Raw genomic sequence first — 12,351 nt, forward strand, 5'->3', positions numbered from 1 at the left:
TCTGCTTTGGGATACCTGGGTGACCAGTGACTCACAGGTAGGCACTCATAAGGCATATTTGTTGAATAAATTGCGCTAGAAATTGGCTTTTATATCCCAATTTCAAGTCGAATATGTATCTCTGGGGTTACATGACTTCTTTGAATAAACTGCATGAACACAGGCATGAGAACTGGTCACTTTTTGTACCTATTTCCCTTCTGCAAGCCATTCCACCTCAGTTTTGCCAGGGCCTAATGTTACCCTAAATGTGTAACTAAATCTTTGAAATCAGCTTTCCACAGGCAAAGCAGAGAGGAGTCCGCTGTCCCACGGCCACACTGGAAAGCTGTCTGGTGCTCGCTGACCCAGCGGACAGACCCCCGGGGTGCAGAGTCATTACTGCCATTAAAAGCAACAGAACTGTGGCCCTGGGATGAAACGGAATCAGTATTAACACCGTCTCTTTAAGTTTTCGTCCTCCCGACTTCAAGTCCCTTTTTGGGCCTTAAAATATACTAAAAGTGAACACTTACAGTCCCAACACGTTAACAGCCGGTGCTACGAGAAGGTCTCCTGAGTTTCTACCACCGAGATGCCCCTTCCTTTGGGAAAGTCTTCCCTGAAACCCGACAGCCCCGCTCAGAGGCCATGGTGAAGGCGGACGGGACACGCAGGCGGCCACGAGCCCCCGGTGGGCGGGCCCTTGCCCTCAAGCACGTGGCACAGGCATCCGGTTCACACACACAGGCGACGGCGGGACGGCGTAACCGAGCAGCAGCCTCGGTGCCCAGCAGGACAGAGCAGCCGAGGCGCAAGGCGAGTCCTGGACGCCCGCAGGCTGGGCACTGGAGCCGCGGCCAAGGGGACCGGGACCCCTCCGTCCGTCCGTCTGTGCGATCGGGATGGAGAACGTCCGCCCGACTGACACGGGACGGGACTGATGCCCGGTGGACGGATGAGTGGACGGGAGTGGGAGACGGGAGGGGGACTGACAGCACAAAGGCAATCTTTTCAGCACTGTCAAAATCATAGCGAGTACACTTAAATACATACAAAGTTTATTAAAAATAGGTTGCCAATGAAATACAGTAGAAATGGAAAACTACAGCAGTTCTGATGTCTTCTCCACAGTAATGCACAGTTATGACACGCACTTTTACACATATTCACATTTGACCTAATCGTCCAAGGACGGCCAAATCCACGTGTACGGGTTTACAACCACACATACCAATATCCCTGCGTGTAAATATTTACATGTACTTGCATGTACTTAGGTGTATTTGTTGTTTTTCTATATATTAACAGAATAATAGCTCACCTGCATCTTTTTCTTTAGAGAAGGCGTGGATTTAGTCCCCATAAGGCTGCCAGTGCTCTCAAGACGTCTGGGAGGAGCAAGCAGGCAAATCCTTCATAAACACTTAGAACCACTTTACTCTCTTACTTAACAAGGGAGATGGTAAAAGCACACTTCCAAGTAAGAACCCTGACAGACACAGAAACTATTTACACTCGCGTTTTAATGACTTGCCATATAGCTCTCGTGAAAGTGTGTGTATTCTCCTAACACACGTACTGGCAAGAGGACAACATGGTACAGAAAAATCATCTAGACCCACAGCAGGGCTTGTCAAATAGAACATCTGCTCTTAATCACAAAGTAATTTACTGTTTGAACATCACATAATATAAAACAAAGTGAGGTCCGTTTCCCCAACACCAGCCACGTATTCACAGCTGAAGAAGTGACAGTGGTAACTAATAATTCCATACGTGAACATTAAATAACTCTATTAGAATGTAAACGAATAGCCTGAACCGCCATACGAGCTTCTCTTACCGTGTTTAAATTACAGACGCCATATGCAATCGAGCCCCTTCCTTTCCCTGGCAGCAGATCCATGTAAATCCAGTCCTTTTTCAAATTTTGAATTTCTGAGTTGTGCTCAAGTGTCACCTACTAAGCTCTCACTCTTCTTAGATATTTTTGTTCCTATTCATGTCAACACTGTTCCGTAAAGATGTCCTCTTTTACAGATTCCCTTGGAATATTTCAAACAGTTAACTTTCTAACGCAACTGCCATCTTCAAAATCACCAATGACTTACTGGTATAATAATAATAATCTGATATTTATAAAAATAAAATTTCCTAAGCTTAAATCCTCAAAATTTTCTTCTTGGAGAAACTTGTTTTAATCAAATACTAGAGCTGAGCCGGAGGGCTGTCCCTGTAGGGCGCAGAATGGAGCATCTTACTTGGAGGACGCTTGGGTCTGGGCTGCTTCCTGGCTGCAGGGACAGGAGGACGCCAGCCGTGGACTCCTCAGCACACAAGCGCGTCTCCGCGTGGTCCCTCCTGGAAGGTGAAACCTGACTCTCCCGCAAAAGAGACTGCAGGTGCCGCTACACGGTGCAAACGACAGCGTGGGGAGTTCAGGCTATTCTGTCTGATAAGCGAACATAAGGCTTCAGAAAAAGAACAGAAATAGGATTTCTTTGTGCTCCCTGGGGGAAGACAGGGGAGAAGAAGCATCTCATTATCCTCTACTGCCCTTCATTCTGCCCCCTTTCAGGCCCAGACTCTAAAAGAGAAACTAAGAGAAAACGTTATCTTCGTGGGCGTCAGACAATGAAGAAAGCAGACTGGGTCTAAACTGTAGAAATGACACTCTCTTGGTAAAATAAAATGGAATTTCTTAGCGCTGGAACGCTTCCAAATGCCAACGCTTCTAGTGGCTTGGGAAGGTGGCCCGCCCCATCCTTCGGGCAGGCGCAGCCCGGAAGCACAGCGAGAGGCCTGGGCTGGACACAGGGGCCTTCCTCACTTCGTGTTCAGCTCGTTCTCCAGCTCCGTTAATTTGCGAGAGGCTTTCACTTTATTGGAGACGTCGTGGCCTTGGGAGAAGAGGCGCTGGCGCTCTCTGAACGTCAGGTTTTCAGGGGCTCCAGGACCCCCAGGTACATCCGCGTCTTGGCTGCATTGGAAGGAAATGCAGAGGGTTACTCTTCAAAATAGAAATAACCCGTCGAGGAGTAGCTAAGTTTACGTAATACGCAATTAAGTAAAATCTAGAACGAAGACTCATTCTTTGTTAAATTTTGTCACGCTCCTGCCTGTGGGCTGTATTGAAACCCATGCAGAAAAAGGGCAAAATGTTCTCCTTACTAAAATGTTAACTTTCTCCAGTCATACCCAACTCTCAAAAGGCCAGCAACTTCCGTTTTAGCAAGCAGGTGCTGCTCAGTAGTTGAGGTGAACTAAAGAGGATCGTTTTCAAACCCAGCATTTTAATGAATCCTACATGTATCCGAGAGGCATCGATCAACATACTAACTTCATAAAAAGCTATAGCAAGATGCTGAAGATCTTCTGGATTAGTTCAACGTCAATGACTTAAGAACTGTTTGGGCATCAGCCGTTCTGACTAAAACCTAGTTGAGGACGTTCGCTGAAGACTGAGGGGGCGGCCTTTCGCGGTCCATCAGGACACCTGGGCTTTTTGCCCTGGACTTTGCGACCTTCTTTGGTGGAAGCGAACAGCTGCTTCTAAAGTTCTGACCAGAAAGCCTGGTACCTACGCACCGTCTGAAGCAGAACTACGTTAGCGACACAGGATAAAACAAAGCCTCTGTGCTCACGCAGTTCCGTACAACGAGAAAACACCTGAGCTGACGACGAAGTCTGACATTTCAGCCCAGCCTCGTAAACGGTGGTGCAAGAAAAAAGTCCTCGAGGACGAGACACCCGTCCAGCACAAGTTCAGTTCTAGCAAGTTCTAGCAAATACCTTTTAGACAGTTTCTCTCTCGGATCGCGATAAACGTCATGGGTCCCGACCAGTGTTCCAGCAGATCCCACGTAAGAGTCTGGTCCTTTCCCATAAAAGGAAAAGTCAAAGTTAAAGTACTTGCATTAGTTCCCAAACTTCACTCACGATGAAGATGCAGTGCTCATGACGTCTTTAAGTCCTGAATGAAGCAGCCAAAGGCTCTTCAAATCAGTAAAAGATCCATCAACTGGACATTCACATCCCTCGGTGGCCTGAGCAACCCAATCGGGACCCCCACAAGGTGCTAAGTACCTGGCCTGCTGCCTTTTATTATTAGAGAGGAAACCAGCAGAAAGAAGTCTTAGGGGGTAACAGCCAAAAAGTTCAAACCAAGTAAAATGTGTAAGTATCATGAATTCACAATAAAAATCCACAGAAGACTGACTCAGGTGGGGAGATGGCAAAATTCTTCAGACACTCCCGACACTAAGAATTTTCTTACAAAATCACCGACAGCAAACGTAACCCAAAGATTAAGAAGTAATGCTCCTCTTTCCAGGACAGCTACTGAATGGTTCCCCCACAAAATAAACGGCTATAATTCTTAAAACTTTTGAAAAAAATAAGGTACTAAACCCCCCTAACGTTTGATACTAACGCTGTATATACAAAATCACTGACAAAATAAAAAGGAGACCTGAATCAGCATGGTGTGACTGTCAAGACACCTGGCCTACGGCCCGGCCGGTAACTGTGGGCGAGTGACACGGGCTGGCCTGGTACCAGCACCACGTGCCCATCTACTGCAAAGGGCCGCTGAAGATCAAAGGAGACGATGCACGTAAAAAGCTTTAGATGCATCCGAACGTAAGGTAATAATGCCACTGAGGATGTATGATTAAATCAGTACTGAGGTACTTCTGCTAACTGTTAACATCAGCAAGAAAATCTTGCTGATTTGGAAAATCTTTTGCTTATAACCTAGGGTGGAGGAATAAACGCTCAAAGTACTCAGCAAACACTGACAGCGCTGTGCGCTGGATTAAACGGGCCACAAAACCATCACAGTATTTCAACACTAAAATGATCCTTTTCAGACAGGTTGCACAAAAATGAATGCTTATGTTTCTTTCCTCCCTTTATAAAAGGAGCGTGTGACGTGCAGCCATGTCTGATACGTCCAAGACGAAGCTCAGTCACTTCTGACGGGTCCCTGCATGCACCGCATCTTCTTCCCTCACGAGTTAGTGCAGGCAGGCCACCGGATCGTGGCCCGGGAAGTCACCCTCCGCAGAGACTCAAAAGATTAAAGAGAAACACATCTCTAACTTAAAGTAATCTCTTCCGGGCCTTTAGATAAATTATTTGCAGAGTGGAAAGCTTTCAATTTTAATTCTACATTTTCCCTTCATTTTGCTTTAAAAACGTTGTGTTTTACCTTCTGAGCTTTAAGAATACTTGCTTCTTCCCACTGGTAAAAGTCAGTTCTTGAAAAATTTCAGAATTTTTAATCAGAGTATCGAATAGTTTCAGCTGACTATATATGAAGTAACGCTACACACTTTTTTTTTTTTTTTTTTTTTGCGGTACGCGGGCCTCTCACTGTTGTGGCCTCTCCCGTTGCAGAGCACAGGCTCCGGACGCGCAGGCTCAGCGGCCATGGCTCACGGGCCCAGCAGCTCTGCGGCATGTGGGATCTTCCCGGACCGGGGCACGAACCCGCGTCTCCTGCCTCGGCAGGCGGACTCTCAACCACTGCGCCACCAGGGAAGCCCAGGACTACACATTCTTCAAATCATTTTCAAAGAGCTTTAGTAAAGAACACTTTTTAACACGTTGCTATGCTAAAATTTGACATCATCCATTCCAATCCGTACCCTAACCCTACTCCTCACAGCATCAGGGGAAGAACCGAGTCCAGGCCACAGAGGCTCATGGTACAGGGGGGAGCTGAACAGGGTGAGACAGTGGGGGAGCTGGCGGACACGAGGGCAGAACGCAGACAGCTCTGCACTTTACGAGGAATCTTCAAGAAGCAGGAGCGACCAGACACAGGGTGTAACCTGCTCCCATGCGGTACTTTTAGTGTGAAATAGAAGAAGGGCTGGTGATGTGACTGAAAGCCCAGACGGCTAGAAGTGACACCACACTACAATATCCCTCACCAAACCTATTTACCTGTGTCACGGCACTCACAAAACATCTAAGGTTCAGCCTGTAGTCTGATGGCATCTTGCTTCAAAAATTGCTATTATCACACAGGTCTTTAAAGGTACCACATTCTAGATATTTGCAACAGAAATTTTACAAAAAGATTTAACGTTGGCTTCTAAGTGACTCGACCTAAGGATTTATCTACTAAACCTTCCAAGTGAATCAGAGCTCTGACTCAGGTGGCAAGAAAGATCCTAGTAAAACTCGTTTACCTACGAGTCACGGTTACTTCAGTTTGACTATTCAGTTCTTTGAGAACTGCCAGGAGCCCGATGCACGGACTCTGCAGAACCGAGAAGACTCAGTTTGAGCATGTCTACTGCCAGCCTCCCAATGTTTAAAGTGGCCAGATCAGGCTGAAGCCTGAATCTTGAGAAGGCATCTAACTTTCAGCTCTGTCTCCAAAGCTGATTAGGAACACGGGCCTGCGGCACCCGTGGGTGTGCTCTGCGGTCCACGGAGGGTCACGGCCAGAGGCAGGCGCACGCCCCCTGGGCCTGGCCAGCAGGGCCGGGATGTATGAGCGTGGGAGGGACGGGGAGGGACAGGGCCGGCTGGGCGGGGGTCACTTCACACCCACCCCGACAGGGCGGCTCAGCCGGCAACGCGAAGTTCTGCGTGTGTTAAACAGCTGGAAGTACACAGGTGCCGACGGCACTAGCGACAGGAAGAAATTTAACTGTGGACGCCGAGATGCTCGAGTGCGCATCCACTTATTTGAGGTAGGGGACGCAGGCCGGGACCAACAGCGCTTCAAGCGATTAGGGGGACGGAGGAGGGCTGCCGCTGCCGGCTGACTGCGGAAACGGGACGGTTTCCAGCGCGGAGATCACTGCTGGCGCCCTGAGAGCGCCTGCCCCAGAGCAGGAACGCCAGCCTTCCCGCTGCGGTGGAGCAGAGAGAGCCCCGCTCCACGGCGGGCGGCGCGAGCCCAGCGGAGCGGAGGGGCAGCCGGACAGACGGCAGAAGCTCGGCTTGGTGGCAGGGGCGGGGGGTGGGCTGGAGAGGAAGACGCCACCGCAGGCCGGCGCCGCGGCGCGGGGAGGGCCCGGCGCGGGAGGCGCATCCTGACCTGCCGGGCCGCCGTCCTCGTTGTCGTCCTCCTCGGTGTAAGCCACGAGCTTGGCGGTGTACAGGGCGTCGGGGGAGAGCACCTGCGCCTGCAGGTAGGAGGCGGTGCGCTGGGGCGGCGGCGGGGGCGCGGGGGCCGAGGGCTCGTAGCCCCGCGGGAGCGGAGGGCGGCCCAGGCCCAGCTCCTCGGGCTCCAGCAGCTGGCGCTCGGCCTCGTCGTGTTGTCGGCGCCGCTCGGCCTCCAGGCGGCTGTAATACCCCTCCTCCTGTCGCCTCTGTGGCAGTGGACAGAAGCGCGAGGTCAGCGGGCAGGAAGGGACGGGCCCGCCCCGGGTCCCCCAGCACCAAGGCGGATGGACCCGGACACCGTCTTCCCTTGGGACTCGGTCTCCGACGCCAGACCGCGTGGGGACGGGGGAGGGAGGAATGAAGGAGCTGTCAGGGCCCCAGCCCCAGGTACCACGTGGCTGTCCCATCCCCAGCCGCTTCTCTCTCTCTCCTTCTGTTGCCTTCTCTCTCTCTCCTTCTGTTGCCGGTAGGACAGTAACTTACCTGTCACTCCTGAGTTTAAAGACACAGGCACACCAAAACTAGGCTGTACCTGCCTTTCTAGAGCTGGCACTTCCCGAAGTGCAGCCCTGGGTGCTTTTCCACTGAACCCCAGGTAAGCTCAGAAGAGCGGTCCTTCCTTGACAAGAAGGACGTGATTACGTCACCTGGCTGACTTCTAGGTATTCAGAGGGAAGTGACTAGGAAACCCCGAACTGTAAAAAAACATTACTCATCTTTCCAAGGTCACAACCAATACGCTTTCCACGGTTTTTAATTGCTATTTCAAATCTTAATAAACTCCCTGCCAGACAGAAAATTGAGAGAGCCAGGCAACAAGATATTCAAATATATTTTGACACAGACTGTACATTTTTTCTGACATATATCTGCACAAACTACAGTTGACAGTGTTAGTTTAACATTGAAAAAAGTAACAGCACAGTTTTGTTAAAGATTGACAAAAGTTTCAGAACACAGGAAAAAAGTGAAGAAGAAAAGAGCCGAAAGATCAAACAGTAATCTGCCTTAACTTGAGGAATGTTCAACGTACAATGTGCAGAACGGAAGTACAGTGGACCTGAAATTCATTCAACGGAAGGTGACGAATTTTAGGGGCCTTGCTGGCGTTAGGATTGAAGTTTTTAGTCCCCATTTCACTTTGCACACTGTGTCTTCTCCCTACTCCCTCCACACCACACACACACACACACACACACACACACACACACACACGAGTACACAGTGGGCAAAGCTTCACCTTCTGAGGGAGAAAACGCTAAGAACAGATGCCAGCCTCAACCCTGGCCCTGGGCCCCATTTCTCACTTCATCTTCTTACCCTATGTTGAGACACCCTGAAGGAAAAACATTTTTACCTTATTTTCTACACAAAATGAGCGTTCTCTTAGAGTGGGGAATTAAATCTGGAACGACCTCTGCAGAGTTTAAGTGGAGTTGTGAGGAATCTTAGTATTATGTGAACAAAGCTCACTTGGCCACATTTTAGGGAAACCACAACACGTTCTTTCAGTTACACTAAGAGCAGGCAGAGTCACATGAACCGAGGAGACTTCATTCTACCCAAAAGTGAATGGCACGTTTTCCTAGGACAGAGAAACCCATCAATTTTGGACATTCTCTATAAAAAATAGGCTATTCGGCTTCCTTTTACACTGAGTGCTCAATTATAGAAGCAGCTACCCACACACAGGTGCACCTGACATAATCACGAGTTGTGAGAACGCACACTGGAAAAAAGTCAAATAACCCAGGAGTTTCCCAACGTGGAGAACACGGCCTGGCCGCCTCCCCGCGGGCACTACTCCCAGGTGGCCGAGGGCTCAGGCAGAGGTGGGACAGACAGCTGAGGGGCCCGGCCGGGAAAGCACACCCTGCGAGCAGCCCCGGGACAGCAGCACGACAGACACTGTAAAACCCGGGTCTAGTGGCTCAAACTGTGGAAACCCCATTTCCTTAGACGCATTACTGACTTTGACAAGCTCGAGGGGAGCCTCACCACGAAACCCCAGACTCTGGGAACAGCGCACAAGCTCTTCAGGCACAGCCGACAGCATGATGACAGGAATGGCAAAGGCCAAAACTGTAGACATGGCTCGTTTCAGTGCAGGTGTGCCCACGTCATCTACCTGGCTCGCACTTAACCAAGTCATCCGTCATTTCCACTGTCTCACTCTCTGCCTGTCGCGTCCCCACAGACCCCATCACTACCAGAGCCCCCCAAGCTTCCTCCTGCAGGGTGCGCTGTGAGGGTGCTCGCTGGACTTTCCCCACCAGGAGCCATGACCTCAGAGCTCCCGCCTTCACAGAAGGGAAGTAACGGAAGGCCCGCTTCTCCCACACCTTGTCCAGGGACCGGCCGACCACGGAGAGACCCAGAAGCGAGCCCAGAGCCGTGGCGACGCGCCCACAGACGGCAGGGCCTGGAGGGCACCATCACCAAGCACCCATTTCTCAGGGGAGCTCAAGTGTGCTGTCATGTTAAAAGCAATTAAAGGGATTACCTGAATCTCAGAAACCCACATATGGAAACAAAGCAATAACTCAGGATATCTACCAGATTACACACTAAATTAAACTTCCTTGTATCGTGTTTTCTATAAGCCATTTGCTTTCTTCACCCCTGACCAGAATTAAGTCATGAAATAACCGATTTGAAACCCTTAAGGTTAACAGAGTGACTTCCTAGTTTCCTGTCCTTCCCACGGCCAGACCTCCCTGTGAACAACTGGACACTTGTCACCTTCACAGTGACAAGCTGGACCCCGTCCAGCAAAGGCCAGAGCCCTGGGCACACAGAGGCCCCACAGTCCACAAGCTTGAGCGACAAGACTCGGAGGAGAGGGGGTGGGGGGAGAGTCAGGAGGAGAAGGGGGAGGGGGGACAGCCAGGAGGAGAAGGGGGACAGGCAGGAGGGGAAGGGGGAGGGGGGACAGCCAGGAGGAGAAGGGGGAGGGGTACAGCCAGGAGGAGAAGGGGGAGGGGTACAGCCAGGAGGAGAAGGGGGAGGGGGACAGGCAGGAGGAGAAGGGGGAGGGAGACAGGCAGGAGGAGAAGGGGGAGGGGGACAGGCAGGAGGAGAAGGGGGAGGGGGACAGCCCAGAGGAGAAGGGGGAGGGGGGACAGCCAGGAGGAGAAGGGGGAGGGGGACAGCCCAGAGGAGAAGGGGGAGGGGGGACAGCCAGGAGGAGAAGGGGGAGGGGACAGCCCCGGGGAGAAAGGGATGACAGCTCAGAGGACAGGGCCGGGGCCCGGCTGGCCGACCGGGCTCCAGTTTCAGCGGCGGCCCCCTTGCGCGTCCCGGGACCCTCAGCCGCGCACCCCTCGCCCTCAGAGCACCAGGACCTTTTCTTCGGCCTCGCGCCTGGCCCGCTGCTCCTCCTGCCGGGCCCGCTGCTCAGCCTCCCGGGTCCGCATCTCCTCCAGCTGCTGCTGCCGCCGCCGCTCCTCGTCCTGCAACTGAGGACAGATCCCGTTCAGTGCGCGCCCGGAGCGTCCCAGCGCCAGACACAGGACGCGCACACGACACAAGCACACGCACGGCTGAGGACAGACACCAGGCGGAGGTCACGGCGGACACCTGAGCCCGCCATCTAACGACTCCGTCCCCACCGCTCCAGAACTACGCTTCCATCGACTGTGGCTCAGAGGAGGAGGCATTTACCCTGGACGCTCACACGTGAAACAGCGCAGTTCTTTCACTAGGACACACTCAGCTGAAACAGCTCACGTGGAGGCAGAGACGGGTTCCAGCGTACGGAGCCGGGAGACACACTGGCCCACCCCCTCCCTTCGCCCCGGTTCAGTTTCCACCGTGAAGGTCAAGGAAGACTCCCCACTCTCGCGGCCCGTGACAGGTGAACACTAGCCTCTGGATGGGGGTGGGGTGAGGCCCACGTGGCAGCAGAAGCTCCAGCGGGCCAGCGGCCCGCCTCGTCTCAGGGACACGGCTTCTAGCTCTCCTCCCGCCCGTGCCCGTCCTGGCCCTTTGCCATCCGTTCCCTCTGGGTCCCACCCCAGACGCCAAGAATTCCTTCCCAGTTCAGGGATCCCCCGAAGTCTGATTCACAGAATGTGAAGCTGAAATTCGGGAGGAACCTTACTGGAGCTCTGTCCTGCTACATGTCTGTCAAGTAACTGTCCATCCTGTTCGAGCACCTTCAGTGTCTCTGGGGCCTACAGCCTGCCTCCCGGGACAGTGGTTAACTACTAGTCCAAAAGCCTTCCTGCTGTTCTAAAATTCATCACCTCATCGCTGTCTATCTTTCGTCCTTCAGGTTCTGCCTTTCTGACACAATACAAAACAAATTTAGTATCTGTCCTTCATACCATTCAAATACTTAAGGACACCTTCAAACCCCTGAGACGAATTCTACTCGGCTTTCAGCTCCTGTGCCCTCCTGGTCACACTCCGCTGTACACTACAGGTCGAAAACGCCTCAGGGAGCCGCGAATTAAAAGCGCTGACTAGCAGAGAACAGAGGAAGAGTCTCTCTTCGCCATGTCCGTAGGCTACAGCTACTTTCGTAGTTACAGCCTAAGGTAACGGCGACTTGGAAAAGCTCGCATTCGCCATTTACTTCTTCTCTGTTCCAGACCTGGGCGTGGCACAAGAGGTGACTCAAAATTTGAAATTAAAATAGCACTGAGGCCATCTAATTCAACCTCTAACCACGGCAGGAACCCCTGACGTAAAATCACTCACGGTGTACTTCAGCATCTACATGACCACTAGCTATGCTATAGGTTACTCACAGCAAAACCAGAAAACGTTAACTTCTCGATCTGAACTGTCGGAGTGTATTTTTTTCCTAAACAAAAACAAAAACCGAACAACTTGACTCTTGCTTGGCTTCTGTGGAACAAAAACTGTATCTGGTGGGAAAGTGACTAACTTGTGTAATCACACTTTTTCATGTCAGTGAACAAAAATAAAACATCTCAGAAAAAAAATTAAAATTCCCTTCTCAAGGAGAACAAATTAATTTAACTACCTCTTTAGTATACTCTAGGTATAAGCCTAGAAGGATGCTAGGATAATTATTAGGTTTTGGAGGTTCTGTAGCAGGAGTAGACGCTAATGATTAAGAAGCATGGAAGCAGTCAGAAGTGCCCTGCTGTGCGGAGACGCAGAGGAAAGGACTTACCAGGAATTTCAGAGTCATCAGCACAAATTATGGGACACAGCACCCAAATAAAAATAACAAAATACAACAGCAATTGATCACATTAAACACGTGCA

At 51.3% G+C, this 12,351-nt stretch overlaps 1 protein-coding gene across 1 annotated transcript in view; it reads right to left on the reverse strand.

Annotated features, from left to right (window-relative positions):
* Positions 1 to 1,018: 1,018 nt before the first annotated feature.
* The window catches only part of AFDN (afadin, adherens junction formation factor), a 139,508-nt gene continuing 128,175 nt past the window's right edge, over positions 1,019 to 12,351 (reverse strand). The window contains 4 exon segments of the mRNA XM_032651019.1: positions 1,019 to 2,962; positions 3,775 to 3,859; positions 7,043 to 7,316; positions 10,455 to 10,568. Of these exon segments, the coding sequence (XP_032506910.1) occupies positions 2,809 to 2,962; positions 3,775 to 3,859; positions 7,043 to 7,316; positions 10,455 to 10,568 (627 nt within the window). The 3' untranslated portion in view covers positions 1,019 to 2,808.

This window comes from Phocoena sinus, chromosome 12 (genome assembly GCF_008692025.1).
Source record: "Phocoena sinus isolate mPhoSin1 chromosome 12, mPhoSin1.pri, whole genome shotgun sequence".
In the NCBI taxonomy this organism is placed as follows: Eukaryota; Metazoa; Chordata; class Mammalia; order Artiodactyla; family Phocoenidae; genus Phocoena; species Phocoena sinus.